Source organism: Schistocerca serialis, chromosome 7 (assembly GCF_023864345.2).
Source record: "Schistocerca serialis cubense isolate TAMUIC-IGC-003099 chromosome 7, iqSchSeri2.2, whole genome shotgun sequence".
NCBI classification, from domain to species: Eukaryota; Metazoa; Arthropoda; class Insecta; order Orthoptera; family Acrididae; genus Schistocerca; species Schistocerca serialis.
In genome coordinates this window covers 520,634,946-520,658,261 of record NC_064644.1, presented here as the reverse complement: position 1 = coordinate 520,658,261, position 23,316 = coordinate 520,634,946, and the positions used below count along the sequence as shown (strand labels likewise).

The window sequence follows — 23,316 nt, the reverse complement described above, 5'->3', positions numbered from 1 at the left end:
AAAATATTAGTTCTTATATTGCAGATGTTTACAGATTGCTCAGAATCAACATTACTTTATGTATCAAGAATACTCTTGATGATTTTACAAACACAGAAATTGTGGTGTGTGTGTGTGTGTGTGTGTGTGTGTGTGTGTGTGTGTGTGTGTGTGTACGCGCACACGCATTTTTATCTGCAGAACAATTTGTTTATATATTTGTCATTAGTGAACGATTCCCTCCCTCGGATCTGTTGATGGGTGATGTTGGTTTAGAGCTTTACCTTATATAGTAATTTCAGTTACAAGAAAAAGAGATTTACAAATTAAGATGTGGTTTGGAAATATGTAAAGTTATTTAAATAATTATTATTTTTTAATATGTCTAGTTCTGTAGGACCAAGTCTCCATCATCAGAGAATGAGTCATTACATGAAATTAGCACCAGAAAAGTTTATTATAAGTAAAATAACATTTACACAAATCTGATGCACATGATAAGCTGCTGAGTATATATTACCACAATCAACAGTGTAACACAGCAAGCTGCTTAAATTTTTTCTAGGAACTCCTCAATAAAGTAGAAAGAATGAGACACAAGGAAATTCTTCATTTTAGAATTGAAAGTACTAAGATTACTGCTACGATTTTTTAATTCATGCGGTAGCTTATTGAAAATGGATGCAGCAGAATAGTCTACGCCTTTCTGAAAAAGAGTCGAGGAGATGCAAATCAAATGCTGACTGGATTAATGCCCAGTATTACTGGTAACTAAGTGAAAGCTGCTAATTCTTGGGAATCAGCTCATATTGTTAACAATAAATGACATTCAAGAAAATATTATCAAGAGGCCAGTAACAAAACACTCCACACTCCTGAAGAGGGGCCAACAAGAGTGTCATGAACTTACACCACCTATTCCTCGAATTGCCTGTTTCCGAGCCAAAAATACCTTTTGTGAATCTGAAGTTACCCCATAATCTAATGCCTATGTGATAAGTGAATGCAAAATCATTCTAGTGGCAAATACAGTAGTTGCCATCCACCTGAACGCCTACGAATTTGGCTAGTTCAGACCCACTAACCTAATGCTCATTCTGTTTACTAATCAAAATGTCTATTCTAGTTGAATGGGTGTTAGGAACTGTAAAAACTGGGTCCTACTGTGATTTAGCATAGATTTATTTACCATAAGCCATGAACTTATGTCTTTAAGTGCACTACTTTATACACTGCCCGTGTTGCACTCAACATCCTTCACTACCAAGCTAGTGTCATCATCAGTAAACAGAAATATTTTAGAATCATGTCGTAAACAGGGTGTCCCATTTATCTTCACAACCCTAAATAACTGTTTGTTCAGATGCAAACTACAAAATATTTCAAGCAAATGTTCTTTAGCCATCATCAGGGGGACATCAATCAATATGATTGTCTTCGTTGTAGCTCTCTCTCTCTCTCTCTCTCTCTCTCTTTTTTTTTACAAAGATATGAACTTTATGACTTTTTTAAATGGCACCCTGTATTTTTTATTCGGCAATTCATTTCCTCTCCTAAAGACCTATTCAAAAATGTATCACAATGTACCATTCACTGAAACACAACATTATTAACTACATAACACACCACTGACTTTGAGCCTGGGATCACAAACTCGTCCACTTGCTCAAGTTGTCGGAAAACAAATTAAAACCAAGTAAAAACAGAACACATAATTGACTTTGACTCTCCTGTACCATTGCCCAGGAGTAGAACATTCAAAGGTACTCAAAGTGGTGACCCTGGACACTGGTACACTCGTTGAATGAAAGAATTATTTACTGCTTCCAGTGTTGCCTGCTCAAGAGAATTACAAGCAAACACATTACGTTCCTGTATGTCCTCTGGAGTTGTTGGAGTATCGCGATAGACAACATCTTTAATGCACCCCCAAAGAAAAAAGTCCAGAGGATTTAAATCAGGAGACCTAGCAGGCCAAGTACCTGTTCCTTCTCGACCAAGCCATCTGACAGGATACCTTCAGTTCAGAACATGACGTGCAAGCAAGGCATTATGTGCTGGACATCCATTGTTTTGGTGCCACATAAGCATTCTGGTCCTTAGCAGCACTTCATCCACAAGAGGAGGAAGAATTGGTCTGAGGAAGTTGCCATACGCTGTGCCATTTAGACTACCATTGATGAAATAAGGGCCAATAATTGTAGTACCAAGCATCCCACGCCAGACGATAACTCTCCATTGACGCTGATGTTCCACCTGTCTAAGCCATCATGGGTTGTCGCTGGACCAATAACGCATGTTCCTTGTATTTACCTGTCGTTCGTTTGAGAAGGAACATTCATCGATAAATAGAACATTGGAGAAGAAGTTTGGGTTTGCGAGGATTTGCTGCTGTGCCCACTGACAGAACTGTACATGATGTTGGAAATCATTCCCATGCAATTCTTGATGTAGGTAAACATGGTAAGGATGGAACCGATGACGTGTAAAAATATGATGTACACTGGTTTTAGGAATGCCAATCTCGTGATCAAGCTGTCGTGTGTTCACATGTGGATTCATAGCAATGGAAGCGAGAACAGTAACTTTGACAGCTTCATCTGTGCAAGTGCTACGACGATTGTGTTGTCATGGGTTGAAACTTCCAATTTCCTGAAGCGTCACAACAAAACGAGAAAACATCTGTCGGGAAGGAGGGTTCTTGCCAGGATATCGCTCTCTATACAGTTCCACTGTCTGAGTAGCATTTCGCCTACCTTCAACAACAACAATAAAAGAAATGTTATGTCGATGCAGTTTGTAGGAAGGACAGCCTTTACTGTATGCCTACTCTACACAACAGTATTTGAAAAGACTAAAACTACTGTACTAAATGTACCTGTACATAGCAAAACAGTATTGCAATTACTGTTCTGCTAACTTAAAACCCCCACAGATGAGTAGCATTCCTACCTTCTCTTCATTGGTTTACATTCAACTCACACAACTCTTCAAGCGACGATGGTTGACAGAATGATGGGTGTGCATTCTACTTATGTTTAAATTTGTCCTCTGCCAACGTCAGAACGTGGATGTGTTCCATTACCCCCGAGTACCTGCACTAAGCACTGGGAGCGTCAACGTCAATGTTGTGTTATGTAATGTAATTAATAATGTTGTGTCTCAGTGAATGGTACACTGTGATACATTTTTGAATAAGTCTTTAGGAGAGGAAATGAATTATCAAATAAAAAATACAGGGTGCCATTTAAAAGAGTCATAAAAAAGTTCATATTTTTTAATAAAACAAAGCTACAATAAAGGCAATAATGCTGACTGATGTCCCCCTGACAGCTAAAGAACATTTGCTTGAAAGATTTTGTAATCTGCATTTGGACAAACAGTTATTTAGGGTGGTCAAGAAAAGTGGGACACCCTGTATACATCTATCACACAGCAGCAGTCCCACAACTGACTTCTGAGGTACCCGCCACTCAACCACGCTCCAAGCAGATGCCAACTCACAGCTATTCTCATTACTATGGAGAATTACCTTTTGCTGTCTATTCTTAAAAAATGAGAAGAATCAACTGTGAGCAACTCCTCATATTCGGTAAGGGTCCAATTTTGCAGAAGTACTTTGTGATCACCACAATCGCTTTAGTTAAATCAAAAACATCTCCTAATTTTAAGAACTTTTTGTTTAATCCAGCCACTTCCTCACAGAGAAACGAAAATATAGCTTTTTCAGTCGTTAAACTATTTCTAAAATCAAACTACATGTTTTGCAGCAAAATATCTGAATTTAAACAATTAGTTACTCTAACACATACAGTGTTTTCACTAACTTTTAGGAACACCGATGGCATAGAAATAGCACTAAAATTGTGTGCATTATTCCTTTCTTCTCCTTTATAAAGCAGTTTCATTATCAAGTACTTTAATTGTTCAGGAAACTGACAATTCCTTAATGGAAAAATTACTTCTGCAGCTACATATAGGGATAACATATAGTGCTTTAGCATGCTCCTAGATACCCTACCAGATTCACAAGACACCTCAGGCCATAATCACGCAGGAAATCTTTTCACATGAATCACATGAATATGAATGACAGCTCCACCAATGCCCTGCCCTCTTACACAGTGTGTACAAGATACTACCGCCATTTGTATATGTGCATTATTCCTTGCTATTGATGTAAATATCCTGCCACTCTTGTTCTTTAATGAGGTTTTTAAAATTTTGTTACCACTGGATTAACACTATAATAATTTGTAATTATTTTCTTATAGAATCACTTATAAAATTAATGTTTAAGTCACTACATACAACAACTAAGTTTTAGTACTTTCTAGATAGTGAACCAAGAACACTCTCACCACTTAAACAGAATGTCCTGAAATCCAAGTTAGGATACCTACAAAAAACTATAAATAAAAGTTTAGTTGCACTAAATTCAATGCTTCTGCACAACATCCAATGACCTGTTTAGTGCAGTGCTTTGTACTTCAACAGATTCAAATTGAAAGCCATTTTTCATATACATGGCCACTCCCCCACTCCACAAATAACTCGTTGACAAATAGCCAGCTAATCTGTGTCCTAGTAGGGAGCCCTCAACTGTTACACTGTGTACGTGGTGCTCTGATACACCAATAATGTCAGAGTCAACATCTCTAATACCCCTTATATTTTGGCGAAACAGATTATTCCTTCACGACTTCGACACCTTACTTATGCATTGATACTCTACCAGCTGAATTCATGATCTAACAAAGGTTACAAGGAAAGGACATCCAACATCTAAGTAGTATGCTTACTATAATTTGGCAATTATGAGATTTCTTAATTAACACAGTTTACAGTGATTTAAATATTTGTATCTAAGTCCTTTATTTAATGCAAAATTAACTCACAGACACACAAGTTTCTTACTTGGACTCATGGATATTCTGTGGAGCATTATTAGAAAATAAATTATACAGTATAAGATTATTTCACATAATGAAAATATTTTCTACTTTCATCAAATAAATGAACTTTGTGACTGACAGTGGCAAGGGACAGTGTTGCTGCAACGCAGCCAACCACATTTGACGAGGCTCCAAGCATCGATGAAACAGGCGATGCAGTAAAGCATGTGGATCTTGTAATGGTAGAGACTTTGTTTCATTAAAAGACTCCACGTCTACATACATTACATGCAAGAGGCTCTGTACTTCCGCCTCGACTGACATCTCTGCCCAAACTCTTAGCCTTTACAAATGTCTGCTTGTGTCTGTGTGTGTTCGGATGGATGTGTGTGTGTGTGTGTGTGTGTGTGTGTGTGTGTGTGTGCGAGCGCGCGAGTGTATACCTGTCCTTTTTTCCCCCTAAGGTAAGTATTTCCACTCCCGGGATTGGAATGACTCCTTACCCTCTCCCTTAAAACCCACATCCTTTTGTCTTTCCCTCTCCTTCCCTCTTTCCTGATGAAGCAACCATTGGTTGTGAAAGCTTGAATTTTGTGTGTATGTTTGTGTGTCTATCGACCTGCCAGCGCTTTCGTATGGTAAGTCACATCATCTTTGTTTTTTTTATATATATAACCCTAGATCATACAGCTGCCAAAAATGAACTGTATGTTGCACATTGTTGAAATTTTTTATACAATCCTTGAAATAATCAAGCATGCCAAACATGAAGGCACAACATACGAAACACCGTTGTATTCTAACAAGCACACAAAACAGATATTACTCTAGGAAGCTGTCTGCTTTTAAAGATATTGTTATCCCACCATCATCAACAATGTGAGTTCCAGTTGTCAATCTTCATGCTCAGCTGAACAGTGATACTTCTGTGAACTGAAAAAGTTACCCAGTCTCACAAAAGGAACATAAATGTCAGCAATGATTGTAAGAATTGTAGATGGTCAAGGAGAACTAGGGATTACTAACTGTCACAAGCAGCCACAATTCATCCCTATAGGTATTTACGTAAGAAGTGCCAAACTAGTACAGGAGAGGCCTGCTTGGTGTTATCGTTGAAGAGTTGCGCTCTGCTACCATTACAGACAACGCATAGGAGGAAGCTACTACTGAACTACCGATAGGATATGGCCTGGCCAAGAGACAACAATTCTGTTTCAATTTTGAGATTTTTCAGATCTGGACTAGAGAAAAGGCAGACCAAGCAGCCCATCATAAAACACCATAGCAACACAGCAGATCATCCATCAATTAGCCAGCACTCACATAGTGCGTTGCCAACTGAACAACATACAATCCTGGAGGAGGTGGAGAAGGATGCCGCAAATGTCATCAATGAACCTTCAGAGTGTCCTTGGTCCTTTCATGTGTTCGTCGTGATTGGCCAAAACTGCAAAGAAAGATGCCTATCCACTGCCATGCAGTGATGACACCCTAGACTTCTTGAGAGGAAGGACATATTTCTCAATTATGAACAGACAGCCAGGCTAGTGGCAAATCCAGGTCGACAAGGCCGACCAGAAAAAGCCTGCCTTCATTTTCTCCTAACAGCCTATGAGTTTAAAGTTATACCATTTGGATTGTGTAAACACTCCAGCCACCTTCGAACGTATGATGGACAAGCTGGCATCTTAAACAGATGATGTGTCTTTGCTACCTGGATGACATCACCATTTTTTCCATCAAAGGACTCTGAAGAACATCTAAGCCACCTGTTAACCATGCTGAAGTGTGTTTAGACTGAATGCTTCTGACTAAATCCAAAAAAGAGCTTCACCATCACCCAAGAAATAAAAATCTTTGGAATATTAGTTCAATGGTGATGGGAATCTGCCTTGATCCAGATAAAATAAAGAGGAAATCATACATTTTCTCACTCCTCAGTATATTTTTGATGTGAGAATTTTTCTCGGAATGTGCTTATACTTTGTGTGTTTCATAAAGGGCTTCTGTACCAAGCCATGTCCCATACAAGAGCTACTACAGGGAGTCTCCCAATTCTCCTGATGAGACAGAGCTTCACACCGATGCCAGTTGTTAGTGGATTGATGCAGTTCTAGTGTAAATTCAGGAAGGTGCTGAAAAAGTAATAGCGTGCACTTCCAGAGCACTGTCTAAGGTCGAAATAAACTACTCAACAACTCAGAAAGAGTGCCTTGCAGTTGTTTCAGCCATCACCAAGTTCCAGATGTATTTGACAAACCAGTCAATGTGACAAACCACCATTTATCACTCTAAGTGGACACAAGCATAAGGATGCTAACTGCCTTTCACGGAATCCTTTGGCAGAACACAGTTGCATGGACATAATCTCAGTCATCGCTGAATTATGTGACACTGTTGCAGAACAGAGGCAAAATTGCAGCTGCTGAGAACCACTGAAGCCTCGAAAGAGGAGGAACTGACTAAAGGATAATTGCAATTAATAAATGAAATATTGTATATGACAAACTGTGATGCAATAGGGCAGAAATGGTTACTTGTCACGACAGCTCATCTACGACCAGCTATTCTAAAGTATTTCTGTGATTTTCCAACATCTAGTTACTTGGGATACATAAGAGACACAAGTATCACTGCCCACATCTCTACCTATCTGTGAGGCACTAGTAAGCCACTGTTACAAATGCCAATGCAGAAGCAGGTGCTGCAGCAGCTAAAACCAGGGCATTTGGTGCCCAGCATGCAGCAGCGCAAATGGGATAAATCTCTTATGGAGGTTCAAATCTGCGGATAACAACTTGCACAGACTACCTCATCCACTATGCTGTTACCAAAGCTGTGCCCCAAAATTGGAAAGTTCTTTGTAGAAGACATAATTTTGAAGCACGGAGCACCACATTTGATAATCTCTGATTGTGGAAAACTTTTACAGTTGAGGCTAATATCACAGGTAATTTCACACTGTAACAGAACCCACAGGATGACAGCTCCCTACAACTAACAGACAAATGGCCTCACAGAATGCTTTAATATCAGAGCAAAGTAAAACACCACAGGCTTCACACCCATCTTTCTGCTCGACAGTCATGAGGCTGAAACAACAATTGATACACTGTTCCTGTTTCAATCAGATGATACTCGAGGTGACTACATGGAACACATTGTCACTGGGACCCAGAAATAAGGCACCAGGACCAAAGAAACAAGGCAGCTGTCATACGGAACTTGGATGCCCAGGAAAGACACCAAGAGCACTATAACACCAAACAATGGTCAGTGAGATACAGACCAGAAGACTTTGTATGGATTTTGAAGCCTGTGTGAGAAGTGGGACTGTCAGAAAATTTACAAAAGTGGTACGCTGAGCTGTATCGTATCCTTTGTCTCTTGTCAGACGCGCATAGGAAGTTGAGGATTATGACCCTTCGTCAAGAAAACGAAACCGAAGAGACATCATCCATGTCCTCCATATATAGTCATACTACAGTCCTGAGGCACAGATCGACAGCAGGTTCAAGAAAACTGAAGACTCACTTTGATGCTTATCATAGTGAAAGGGATGTGACAACACAGCCAGAACACGAGGATCGACCAGTGCTGTGGTCCAGAGGACCATCGATAAGATCTAGATCCAGAGTGCTGTATCGACATTGGTAAGAACTTCTGAAACAGTGGGTCCCTATTTCTCTAGGACAGGGAGCAATGCTACAAGCTGTGGTGCTTGCAGTGTGGTGAAGTGGTAAGCATAGCTGGCTGCCATGCTGTGCATCGGCAGTTCAAACCTGACCACCAGCAATTATTTGCTATTTGGCATTTGTTGTTTCAGGGAAATTATTGAAATATCTTACATTGGGAATGTTTGTATATTCTGGAATATTTGATGTTTATACAAATGACACAATTCAGGTATATTCGATATATGTATAAATAGCAGCATTCTCCATCCAGGTGTTCAAATCTGTTCTCGCTGTAAATTGTGTTCATAATAAATGTGCTTTCAGTATTAACTGCTGTACTTCACTGACAATCCTACCTCCAGATTCAGACTTGATTACGGTTTTGAAGTGACAATATCATGCAATATTAAAGCATGCCACGTTTCATACAAATGGCTTTATCTGAATCTGTTAAAATATTTTGAGAGAAGCTTCGTTTCCTCTAGGGACGTCTCCTGTAGGAGACTGATATCAGTGATATTTATCTCTAATTCTGTGCATCCACTCATACCCATTTTACAGGGTGTACAACTTTGTTTCTGCCATTTTTCCCCCCACATTTGAGGCTTTAATGAAACAAATTGGTTACACATGTATCATTCAAAGTATTTTCCATAACTGGCCACTACTTTCTCCCATCTTTCAGGCAGTGTATGAATCCCGCATCAAAAAAATCTTTCATCTTTTGAAGCAATCCACGAATCGATCCAATTTGTGACTTCTTCATGAGATCGGAAGTGTTGGTCAGCCAGGCCATGTGCCACTGATCTAAAGAGGTGATAGTCAGAGGGAGCAATGGCTGGAGAATATGGTGGGTGGGGTAGGACTTCCCATTTTAACGTTTCCAAGTACATTTTGACCTCTTTAGCACTGCGGGGTTGAGCGTTATGCTGCAAAATCACTTTATCGTGCCTCTCACCGTATTGCGGCCGTTCATCTTTTAATGCTCTACTCAAACGCATTAATTTGGTTCAACAACGAGCACCTGTGATTGTTTCACTTGGTTTTAACACCTCTTAGTACACGACGACAAGCCGGTCCCACCAAATGCAGAGTATGATCTCGGAGCCACGAATATTCGGTTTGGCTGTTGATGTGGAAGCATGGAAAGGATATTTCCATGATTTTTTGTGTTTAGGGTTATCGTAATGAACCCATTTTTCGTCCCCGGTTACAATGCGATGCAGAAATCCTTTCCATTTTTGCCCCTGAAGCAACTGTTCACAAACACACAAATGCTGTTCAATGTCTCTTGGTTTCAGCTCACACGGGACAGAAGATCCTTCTTTCTGAATCATGCCCATGGCCTTGAGACGTTTTGAAATGGCTTGCTGTGTCACTCGCACTATTCGTGCCAATTCTTCTCCAGTTTGACGCGAATCTTCATTCAGCAATGTCTCCAATTCTGCATCTTCGAAAACACTCTCTCTTCCACCACTATGCCGGTCTACGACGTTAAAAATCAACGTTCCTGAAGCATTGAAACCACTCCCAACACATTCTTTCACTAATAGTGCCCTTACCATACGTACGTGAGAGCATTCAATGAGACTCAGCTGCTGTTTTCTTCATACTGAAACAAAACAGTATCACCTCCCACAAATGATGAGAATTAGGCTCATAAACTGACATTTTCAATCAAGAACAACTTTATGATGCAGACACAAATCCACTAATGTTTGAATGAGGTTATGTTGGCCGAGGTCCAAGCTAACTGCCTGATGTCTGCGATCTCTTTCTTTCGACCGATACTGTTGTCTCCACCTATTGCCAAACGGCGGAAGCAATGTTGCACACCTTGTACAAACAAAATTGACCTGGATTTGTGATACTCAATAAATGTGTGTTAGGAAAGGATCTAATTCTGTAACAAATTCATTATAAAACCTAAACAGAATTCAATCATGACCTATTGCCTTGTATGTTTTGAGTAGTTAATTGTTTTTTTTAATACTAGGGGTGCTTACATCAGTACCTCACATTTAGTCGTCAAACTGGTAGTCAAACAATGGGACAGTAGTACATGAAATTTAGTAATTCTAGTATGGATAATGGATACAATGAATCAACTCAATTGCTCTACTCCATACACACTGAATACAAGGAAGGAAGAGGGAGAGGGAGGGAGGGAGGGGAGGGAGGGAGGGAGGGAGGGAGGGAGGGAGGGAGGGGAGGGAGGGAGGGGGGGGGAGGGAGAGAGAGAGAGAGAGAGAGAGAGAGAGTGGGGGAGGAGGGGGGGCTAAAATGTCTGTGTGTACGTGCACATGTGTAAGAGAATTTATATTAGTGGTGTAATTTTAATAGAGTTTGAACATATTTTCATATGAAAATGTGTGTTATTTCGAAATCAACATGAGAATGATGTATAAAAATAACTTAACAGCATGTACACATTTTAAAACTAGTAATGTATGTAAAATTTGCGTTTCATTTAACTCACAGTAGTTTCAATTACCTTGTTGGCCGTTGCATGGCGATCTCTGTTGGGCGATACCACTATTTCATGGCCTGTCTGTAGGGACCCAACAGGTGTAGACTAGAAAACAATCATAACATAAATCTCTTCCACCTAGTACAAAGGTGTAATTATTTGTTGTATTGACATTGTGTACTGTTTACATTAATTAAACTTCTCACTAGTTCGCTCTTGGTAATTATGTAAGACTGTAATAACTTCCAATTACAGTAAACAAATTTTGTAAGAGAGAATTCCTAATATCTGCTTCAGAAAACTAGTTATCCCTCAGCATTCAGGCAATTTTCTTTTTTGCACAACAGTTATGTCCACAGAAAAAATATATGATACTTTAAATGCCTCAAGATATTTGTGATTACCCTTACAGCAAAACACAAACGCCTATTCTGAAAGCATGTGTATGAAATTAAAAAACAAAGTATTACTCAAAATAATGGTTTTATAATTTTCCATCACTGCATGGTTTTTACATTATTTATGCCGTTATATACCAATAAAATGAACATATAAAATTATGTGGAACATCAATGTAATTTCTATTGTTCTCAACAGAATCTATAACACTCCTTTGTACAAAATAACAATCACATTTATCCAACAGTACGACTCGAATCCTTTAGTTTCTTAAAAAGCAAATCAGTTTCCATCAATGTCAAACACTCTTTCCATGAATCCCCAAATCCAACTGCAAAAGTGTCAGTAAGGTAGAGCTAATGACATATTCTTTGTTAGCAGTTTATACTTCATGTTTAATATTTTAGGGTTTGATTTATACAGAATAATTAAACCAGTACTAGACATACTTAATATATTGGTATTCTACTGAGAGTGTTGTGCACAAAAATAAAGGCTGATGATAATGGAAAAAAGGCATGAGCACACACCACATATGTTAATTATCAAGTTTAAGCCATGTAAAAGATATCTGAACTATCAAGCAAAAGCATTACAGAAAAACACAGGGCAAAGCATTGCATGCAATTACATCTGCATTTGCAATAAATATTACCAAAATGATGTGCTCTAAAATTTTTGAATATAATTCTGCTGCTTTTATGGTTTAAATGTTTCACAAACCCACATCACATATAATAACTTAAAGAGACCAAAATCACAGAATGCGAACTCCACTGTGTGTCCTTTAGTCTGTAACAATGTTACAGAATACTGCAAGGCAAATGTTGAACACTGCAGTATAACTCAGGATGTCCTCCAATTGCAAAGTGCACAGAGATTACATTTAGGTTGTCTCTCTATATCTCATTAGCAAAAGTTTGGATGATCATATACCACTGCCTATTCGGTAGTTAAACACTTCCAATATTAACAATATTATGAGAAGGAAAGTTGCTACTCACCATCTCACCATATAGAGGAGATGCTGAGTCGCAGTTGGCACAACAAAAAGACTCACAATTATAGCTTTCGGCCATTAAGGCCTTTGTCAACAATGCGAGCGAGCGAGCACACGCGCGCGCGCGCGCGCCCACACACACACACACACACACACACACACACACACACACACACACACAACAGTCTCAGGCAACTGAAACTACTAGTTACAGTTGCCTGAGACTGCAGTCGTGCGTGTGTGTTTCGTGTGCGCTGATGAAGCCCTAAATGGCCAAAATCTAAAATTGTGAGTCCTTTTGTTGTGATTATCTGCGACGCAGCATCTCTGCTAGCAACTTTCCTTCTCATAATATTGTTACATTCCATCTTGAATTTTCCATTGTTTAAACTTCACTATTACATTTACGGAGGAAATATACAACCTGTATTCACTTCTTTCATCATAAAAACAGCATACCTCAAAACCACAGGCATACTTTAACACAAAAAATAGCACAATGCACCATGTTACACACCATAGCACGTGGAACTTTTAGTATGCAAAGGTTCTTGGAACACGGGATGAGATGCTGGCAGGTGTTCTGGGTTCTACAATAAAGGGCCATATACTATCAACAAATATGAAAACAATTATCATCCGCATACAATTTTTTGATGAACATCTCACAACATATAAATTCTATTAATTTTGTTGTTCAAAAATAAATTTTTTATGAAATGGACTAACATGTGTTGTTGCAGTTCTTTGAAACACACTACACTGATTAAATAATTTCCTGCTAAAATGGATAAAAGTTAAATGTTTTTACAGCAACTGTCTTATATTTACAAGCCGCTAAGAAACGTTTGCAGTAAACTCGTTGAGTCTTGATTATGGGGGCACCATAAATCCTTTGAGGGAAGACCAATACAAACAACACACGGTACAACATAATACATTGCATTTTAAAGTCAACTGAAGAAATCTGTGGTATTGGTGGATGTTAGGAATGAAGAAAGGAATGGGTGACAGCAGTGAAGACAAAACAATGAGAAGGGAGATAGCAGTACAATGCATAGTTTGAGTCCCATGAAGTGATAAGCAGTCCACAGGCAAGCAACACTTAATTGGGAACACGGAAATTTGGTGTAAATGATAATGCAAAAAAAGCAATTCAAAATAATAAAAATGCTGTAAAATTTGTCATTTTGCCCATTCCTGCATCGAAACCTCATGAATCTAATGGGGTGATTTACTAATATTAGTAAATGATGAAACTGGATATTGACTTTTTCTTCAAATTGAGGTTTGTCCATTAACTTAAAATGACCATTTCCTGCATGAAAAACTTTGCCCTAAACGTAATCTAAGACAAAAATACCCTACTTCCAACAAATTTTAATCTTGTAACAGTTTTATTGGGCAACATCACATTCTTCAAAACTTTTGTACAATATACCAAACCAAAATTATGGGTTACGGCGAGATCATTAATATACTGAACTGTATCTCTTTGTAACATGAAAGAAAAAATACCATAAAAAATGACACTTTAGCTTAGCATATACCTACATCAAGATCGTGCCAGCTCAGTTTGCTCTTCCATCAGCCAATAATAGCACAGGATATGTGACATCACACAAACTTCACTGTTGTCACATGTGAAAGGCAGAAGAATTTATATTGTGCTGCACGAGAAGAAGGATGATTATTATGGAAGGACATTCAATGGCTCCACTAAAACTCAACAAATTATCACTTTTCAGCCTATCTCAGAGCTCAGGGTACACTACAAACTGGGCTGTCACAACAAAACTTCATTCTCCGAAACGTAAAAATAGTACTAAATAAATACTCCAATAAATATTCTCAGTGTTCTGTTACACCAACGGGAACACAATCGTGTGACGGTATGTTTACACAGGCCATAAACACTTCATAATGCCAATAATATAACCTGGCAACATTGCAACCACACACACTGCAGTCACATGTAGAACAAAACTGCCAGCGATTGTTTATGAAGATGAATTTGGCAGCATGACGCATTTTTGCAAAAATCAGTTAAGGAAACTCATTCACCTAAGCAAACCTTTTGGTGAACTCACTCAAATCGATGCATTACAAAGAAGGCTACCATATGAATTACAGTGGGAGTCAGCTTATGGACCTGATGACATAATAGATCAGTTTTTGAAGTATGTAGACAAACTAAACAGAATTATTGAGAAAACGGGTAAACCACCACACCATAGTCAAAACCATTTTCAAAAGACAGGACACACAAATTGGGGAAACACACATGATAAAAAGGAACCACACAATTTTGGAAGTACCGATTCTCATCAGTAAAATCACCAGTACAACTTCAAGGGATCACAAGGAAACAATTTTCATCACAAAGGTCAATATGGAAATAATCATAATCAATTTGGTAACAAACACTTCAGAAATAAACCAAAGGAGTGGCATAGTTATAATGGTACGGGGAGAACTGAACAGGAAACTATACAGGAGTTAAGTTAAAAAACTCCAGAGAAATAGTCGCTGTAATGATTAACTGAGCAAACGAAAAATATCTTCCCCACAGACGATTTTTGTAAATCAATTGGCTATCAGAAAACCGATATTGAACAGTCCTAGAAAAACCTCGTCAGGCCATTCCATGAAAACACGACAGCTAATAATGACTACGGAAATTCAGTTCCCGTCGTCCAGAAGTAATGTCTCGTGTAACTCTATCAAGTAGATCACTGTTTACACTGTGCGGAGCAACAAACCATACCTTTTCCTATTCCAAGTTATGCTCTATATCTGTAACTCAATCCACAACATTAACCCGCTATCACTCGCGCTTGAGAAAAAATCTAACATTCATGATAGTGGAGAAATATTTCGATATATTTTTAAGATGTTGAAACGTTGATCTAGCAATGCTTTCTTTCAGATATCTACCTGCAATAGACTTGTCTTTCGTAGATCAAATCGTAATTTAAGCTTAGCTTTTGTAATGGGATGCGAAATTAAAGTCACCCATCCACAAGGATCAGCTCAGTTTGCAGGTAAATATTAGTTTAATTTAGTGTTTTGTTTATGTATTTGTAGTATTTTGTTATGTTTGTAAAATATTTAAAGTTTCGTATTTTTGTTTTGTATGTTTCATGTTTGGAGAGAGCAGCGCAACTCGCGGAAACAGCATCTTCACTGCAGGAACCAGAAAGAAAATTGCTGGCCACTATACGTTGCGGGTCAGCGGCCAAAGAGCAGCGGAAGATTCTGTGACCGGGTTGTTGCGTCGAACCTCCAACATTCAAATAAATAAAAATTTGTAATTTTCCATTGTAATGACGTCACGGAATGTTTAGTTCATATTATATTTTGTTCAGTTCTGTTTTGCCGAGTCTGATGTTCACATCTGTGGTTTTGAATGGGTGAATATCTTATTTAAAATATATTCATTAGTATTCTGAGTGCATTCACATTATAAATTGTAATTCAGGAGGATATACTTTTAACATAAAAAAAATTTACCGGTTATCAAGATGTTATTGAAATTTTTTATAGACAATTTATGACACTGAAACAGAAATTTTGTTTTATTGCTTTGTAAACATGAGGTGGTCAGACGAGCGTCCCTCTGTACCGCTGGTACACACTTATTCGAGGGATGAGCTGCAGGCATTTCTTAGCTCAGTACACTGCTCCACTGGCGACACATATCCTGCCTATGAAAACCAGAATCCCTGGAATGGGGACTGGCCAGGACTTCCAGAAAATTACTGTAAGTATCCCAGCTCCACAACAGTACAACCTTTATTCTAAACTGATAACTTGTGTTGCAGAATAACTGTAGACAGCAGATGTTATCTAATATTCTGGGTATTCTGTGAGTTGTGTATGTCTTTCATATCTGGCCAGGAGATCAGCCCTGCCTGAAACTAACAACAGTATGAAGCAGATGGAGAGAAAGGTAAGGAGATGGACGTGGGAGCATCGGACACGTCAGAGGAGAAGCAGCCACTAAAAGACCAGCAGGTAAGCGAATAGGACGCAGGGGAAGATATTGATGAAGTAAGATGTGATTCAGACCTTGTGCGCTTGCAGGCACTAGAAAACCAGGTGGTGAGTGAAAGCTATGCTGTGGAAGAGATTGACGAGGTACGATCTGGTTCAGGTCTTGTTGGTTGTCAGCTGAATTGCTTCGTGTTTGACTGTCGAAGAAGCGCACCAGTACCTTTCAGCCAGGTAAGCTCACAACCTAGGAATAATTTCAGGCAAGTCTTCGGTAAAATTATCTTTGTGCATTATTGCCATAGTTTGAATGAAGCCTAAATTTCTTTCGTGTAGCGAAACGGTATATTACAGGAAGAGATTAAGATCTTATTTTCATTGCTAATGATTAAAATATGATTCCAACGAGTTAATAAAAATAAATGTTAGAAATGCCTGTTCATCCAGCCAGTTCGCCAAGAGCGCTGAAGTGCCAGAAACGAGGACAGAAGGGGGCGAGCCAACCCCAGATCATCGTCGAGAGCTGGTGATGATGATTTATAGTGGAGGGTGCTAAACAGCTAGGTCATCAGCACCCTTGCGTTAATGTTATACTCAAGAAGATTTTCGCTGATTGGTTGGTGTGGGGTATAAAGGGACCAAACTACAGGGTCATCAATCCCGTTTTCCTCACCCAAACAATGCTGAAGTTAAAACAATTCCAAATGAAAGAAGCTAATGAAAAGGGGAAAACGTGAACTAAAAGGAAAAGTAGTGGAAGGTATTAAATTTTAACACTTATATCTCCAACCGAATGAGAAGGTGAGATGAACACACACAGGAAAAAAAACACCAAGCCGAACAGACAGCAAAGAAATAGTGTGGAAGAGCGAAAATGGAGGGAAGGTGGAGGCCTTGGAGGAAAGGCCAGACTACCACCCTTAGAATGTGTGATAAAAATCCCATTACGAATAAAACGTCAAATAACGTAAGCTATTGGGGCACTGTGTGTGTGTGTGTGTGTGTGTGTGTGTGTGTGTGTGTGTGTGTGTGGTTTGAGGTTTTCGGGCGCTAAACAGCATGGTCATCAGCGCCCAAACGCATAGAAACAGGAACACATGCAGTGAAGGGACGAAGACGGACAGCGAACAAGGAGAACGGCTAAAAGACACAGACCTGACGCACTTCCAAATCCTCACATACAGAGGCAAAACAAGAGGAGAAGAAACGCACTAAAAAAGGAGAGGAAACACAAGGAAAAGAGCACACAAATCGAAGTGAAACAAGTAGGTAATCGTGACTGACGGACCTCTTACCTAAAGCCTGGGTGAGCCAGTCACCCAGCAGCACATGTCGTTCAACGCCGAGTGTGTGTGTGTGTGTGTGTGTGTGTGTGTGTGTGTGTGTGGTTTGAGGTTTTCGGGTGCTAAACAGCGTGGTCATCAGCGCCCAAACGCATAGAAACAGGAACACATGTGGTGAAGGGACGAAGACGGACAGCGAACAAGGAGAACGGCTAAAAGACACAGGCCTGACGCAGTTCCAAATCCTCACATACAGAGGCAAAACAAGAGAAAAAGAAACGCTCTAAAAAAGGAAAGGAAACACAAGAAAAAGAGAACAGAAATTGAAGGGAAACAAGTGGGTAATTGTGACTGGCGGACCTCTTACCTAAACCCTGGGTGAACCAGTCACCCAGCAGATACCTATACCTGAAAATAATGTACCTCTTATCAAGATGTTCTTAAAGTTTTTTATATGCAATTTATTGCATTGAAACTGACATTTTGTTTTATTGTTTTGTAGAGATTATGTGGACGGACGAGCATCCCTCTGAACCAGTGGTACACCCTTATTCGAAGGATGAGCTGCAGGCACTCCTCAGCTCAGTACACTGCTCCACTGGCGATAAGTATCCTGTCGAAGAAGACGACAATCCCTGGGATGTTGATTGGCCAGGTTTGCCATAATATTATTGTAAATACCCCAGCTCCACAAGAGTACAACTTTAATTCTAAATTGATAACTTCTGTTGCTGAATAACAGTAGAGAGTTGAACGTTGTCTAATACTGTGGGTATTTTGTGCATTGTGTATGTCTTTCATATCTGGCCAGGTGATCAACCATCAACATGCCTGAGACTAACAATATTATATGCCTAGTAAAAAAGAATTTGTAACTACTGCAAATGCCATTTCCTTAATTGGCACCTTTGTTCTTGTGTAGATGCTGAGTTCAAGCAGGCTCCCCACAGGAGGGGGCAGGAGACATGGCGCCCAGAAATGCTTGCAAACTGGTGGTGGCAGGGCAAGAGGAGCATGAAACAGATGGAGAGAAAGGTAAGGAGATGGACGTGGGAGCATCGGACACGTCAGAGGAGAAGCAGCCACTACAGTGTGTGTGTGTGTGTGTGTGTGTGTGTGTGTGTGTGTGTGTGTGTGTATGGTTTGAGGTTTTCGGGCGCTAAACAGCCTGGTCATCAACGCCCAAACGCATAGAAACAGGAACACATGCAGTGAAGGGACGAAGATGGACAGCGAACAAGGAGAACGGCTAAAAGACACAGATCTGACACAGTTACAAATCCTCACATACAGAGGCAAAACAAGAGGAGAAGAAACGCACTAAAAAAGGAAAGGAAACACAAGGAAAAGAGAACAGCAATCGAAGTGAAACAAGTAGGTAATCGTGACTGGCGGACCTCTTACCTAAGGCCTGGGTGAGCCAGTCACCCAGCAGCGCATTAAAATCCTCTCCCTAAAATCTGAGGCAACAAATTGGACAGGACACAAAACCGTAAGACCTTAACCACAGTCGTTGTGTCGTCTTGCAAAATAGAGAGCAAATCCGGTAGCAAGGAAACCACCGCCCTCTGGTCAGAGAATAAAGGACAGTCAAGTAGAATGTGGCGGACAGTAATCTGGACGCCACAAGCACTGCAGATTGGGGGTTCCTCCCGCCGGAGTAAAAAACCGTGCGTTAAGGGACTGTGTCCGATGCGGAGGCGAGTGAGGAGAACCTCATCCCACCTGCACGACTGGTAGGACGTACGCCATGGCCGCATGGTGGCCTTGACCAAACACAGCTTATTTTCACTGACTGCCAGCCACTCCTCTTCCCATTGACGCATAACACAAAAACGCAAAAGGGAGGTAACAGCATGGAGGGGGACGGCACATTCAACAATGTGAGGGAGGGAACATGCGTCTTTGGCAGCCACATCCGCCAGTTTGTTTCCCCTAATACCCACGTGCCCCGGCACCCAGCAGAAAGAAACCTCCTTCCCCTGCCGTTGCAGGTGGAGTAAGGCATCATGGATGTTCTGGTCGACCGTATCCGCTGGGTACAAGTGTTGCATGGTCTGAAGGGCACTCAGGGAGTCAGAACAGATGAGAAACTTAAGACTGGGAACAAATCTCATCTGCTCCAATGCCCGCAAGATTGCAAACAATTCGGCATCAAAGATGGTAAATGCTGCAGGAAGCCGTAACTTGACTACTCGATCAGGGAAAACAACAGCACAACCAACAGAGTCCCCCTGTTTAGAGCCATCCGTAAATACTGGTACATGCTCGGCATGCTGGTTTAAAATATCGTAAAATAAGGAGGTAAAAACAAACGCAGGAGTGCAGCTCCTCCAGTACTCTGACAAGTCTAAAAGGGCGCTGGGCCTCTGGAGCAACCAGGGAGGCAGGCGGGTAAAACCCTGGAGTTGGGGTGCCACAAGCTCCACACCAAGGGACTCAAGCAAATGCTTGGCACGAATCCCAAATGGTCTCGTTGCCCTTGGACGACTGGAAAAGAGACGTTCCATAGGCGGTCGGGCAACAGTAGCGTATGCAGGGGAGGTAGGACAGGCAAGGAATTGACACACCCGGCGCACCATGAGGAGTTTCCGCCGGATGGCGAGTGGCGGTTCCCCTGCCTCAGCACACAGGCTGGGGATGGGACTGGTACGGAAGGCACCAGTAGCCAGCCTGATACCCTCATGGTGTACTGCGTCAAGAATCTTCAGATACAAAGGCCTCGCTGACCCATACACATGCATCCATAGTCAAGACACGACTGGACGAAAGCCCTATAAAACTGCAGCAGATGCGCCCGATCTGCTCCCCAGGACCGATGGCTCAGACACTTCAAAATATTCAGCGCCTTCAGGGACCGCACCTTGAGGTCTTTAAGGTGCGGCAACCACAACAACTTGGAATCAAAAGTGAGGCCCAGGAACCTCACAGTGTCTCTAAAAGGAAGAATGGTGTCCCTCAGACGCAATTCAGGGGAGGTAAAAGCACGTCGAGAACGATTAAAATGAACACACACACATTTGTCTGCAGAAAAGGTAAAACCCGTCTTCACAGTCCATGCCTCTAATCGCTTTATCGTAAGCTGCAGCTGCCGACTAGCAGTGACAAGACTGGAGGAAGAACAGAAAACAGCAAAATCGTCCACAAACAAGGAGCACTGGGCAGGACTCCGGATAGTGGACGTGATACTGTTAATGGCGACGGCAAAGAGGGTGGCACTTAAAACGCTTCCCTGAGGAACACCATTCTCCTGCACGTACAAATCACATAGCACATTATCAACCCAATATCGAAAGAGGCGGCGGGAAAGAAAGGACCGAATGAAGATGGGGAGATGGCCACGAAAGCCCCACTGATGGAGTTGACTGAGGATAAGGCGGCACCAAGTAGTGTCATACACCTTATTAATGTCAAAGAATACACCTAGACAATGCTGGTTACGTAGGAAGGCCTGCTGGATGGCTGCCTCAAGCAGGGTCAAGTTGTCTATAGTTGAACGACATCTCCGAAAGCCACACTGAGAGTGGCTAAGGAGCTGCCTGGTCTCGAGCAGCCAAACCAGGCGACGGTTGACCATGCGTTCCAATGTCTTCCCGACACAGCTCGTCAAAGCAATACTCCGATAACTACTGGGATGCATTCGGTCTTTTCCCGGTTTGAGGAGGGGAACCAAAATCGCCTCCCTCCACGAGTCAGGGAACGTGCCGGATGACCATATCATATTAAAACAATTCAGGAGAACTTCCTTGGATGGCAGCAACAAGTGCTGCAGCATGCTGTACAGGATTTGATCATCACCTGGCGCAGTATCATGAGCCACAGACAGCGCTGAATCCAGTTCCCACATTGTGAAGGGGCAGTTGTAGGGTTCAGAATTTGGAGACCGGAAGTCCAAGTGATCCCTCTCGATGGCAGTGCGGTAGCGGCAGAAATCTGGATCACAGTTAATAGTGGCAGTAGATTCGGCAAAATGCATGGCCAGTGTCTGGGCAATGTCTCTCGGCGCCGTGAGTAGACAACCCTGATGCAGCAATGCCGTGACAGGTAGTTGGCTGCGTTTCCCAGAAATCCTCCTGATGGCTTCCCATACTTTTGTAGAACTAGTGGAGCGGGAGATGGAGTTCAGGAACGATTGCCATGACCGTCGTTTACTCTCTTTAATCACTCGCCGCGCCTTGGCCCTTGCCACCCGAAAGGCCGTAAGATTGTCAGCTGAGGGACGGCACTTGAAGCGGCGCAGAGCTGCACGGCGGCCTCGGATGGCTGAGCGGCACTCAGTGGTCCACCAAGGGACAGGGCGCCTCTTGGGATGACTTGAGGACCGTGGGATCGACAATTCAGCAGCATGGGAGATCACGGCTGTAACATGGTCGACCCATTCGTTGATGCTGGCACGGTGTTCCAAAACAGCTAAATCGCTGAAAAGTGTCCAGTCAGCTCTGCAGAGGTGCCACCTGGGCGGCACTGGTAATGCGACAGTCTCATCCAGGAGGTGAATCCAAAGGGGGAAGTGGTCACTAGAATGGAGGTCAGCGGCAACCTCGCACAGAGCAGAATCCGCGAGTGCTGGAGAGCAAAAGAAAAGGTCAATAGCTGACGACGACCCAGAAGCAGTACAGAAATGAGTGGGAGCACCAGAGTTGAGGATGCACAGTTCTTCGGACGCCATGAGGCTTTCCAGAATGCAACCCCTGGGGCAAGTAGTCGTAGAGCCCCATAAGACATTATGAGCATTGAAGTCCCCCAGAAGGAGAAATGGGTGGGGGAGTTGGGTAATAAGGTCTGTGAGAGCCTCAGAGTCTATTGCATCCTGAGGCGGTAAGAAAACGGAACAGATTGTGAGCCTCCGCCCCACAAGAAGGTCAACTGCAACTGCTTGCAAGTCCGTAACGAGAGGGAGCTCAGATGAGTGGTGCATGTCATGGACAAAAACCGCAACACCACCCTTTGCCCTTTCCCCCATCAGATCGTCATTTTGATACATGGTATAGCCCCATAAAGAAGGAGCATCAGTGGCCCGGAAATGTGTCTCTTGGAGACATAAGCACAAGGGGCGCTCTCGTACAAGGAGTTGTAATTCGGCCACATGCGTCCTGAACCCATTCAGGTTCCACTGTAATATAGGAGCCAGTGATCAGGGTGGCTGAATTTTCACCCTGCCCCTGTGCTTTGGAGGAGAGCCCGTACTGGCCAGAGATTTATTCCTGGGGCTAGAAGATCGCCCCCGGTCCACATCAATGTCCATCAGCTCCGATGGCGACCCAAGGGAGATGTCAGATAGTACGATGGCATTGTACACTCCTCAGGTGGCAAAACCTTCACCTTCGGCGTCTTCGTCTTGGGGGGCTTAGAATGCAGAACCTTGTCAACAGTTGGAGCTTTACTCGCCTGGGCAGAAGGTGCCATATGGGGAGGGGCAGGAAGGACCCCAATGTCAGCAACCACGGCCTTGTCCAACGTTGTGGGGAGAGCTGCAGGTTGCAAAACAACCGCAGCAGCACAAGTGCACTGGCAAATGCAGGTATTAGTGCTGACACTAGCAACCTCCGTTTGTGTAGCAACAGTGGCCAACTGTACCGGTTTCTGCAGAGTGGAAGCGAAAGATGTTGTAAACACAGGA

The 23,316-nt window shown here is 41.8% G+C and overlaps 1 protein-coding gene across 1 annotated transcript in view; it reads right to left on the bottom strand.

Moving 5' to 3' along the window:
* The window catches only part of LOC126412200 (casein kinase I), a 302,788-nt gene that overhangs the window by 16,550 nt on the left and 262,922 nt on the right, over nucleotides 1–23,316 (bottom strand). Inside the window, 1 exon segment of the mRNA XM_050081682.1 lies at nucleotides 11,046–11,126. Coding sequence (XP_049937639.1) covers nucleotides 11,046–11,126 — 81 coding nt within the window.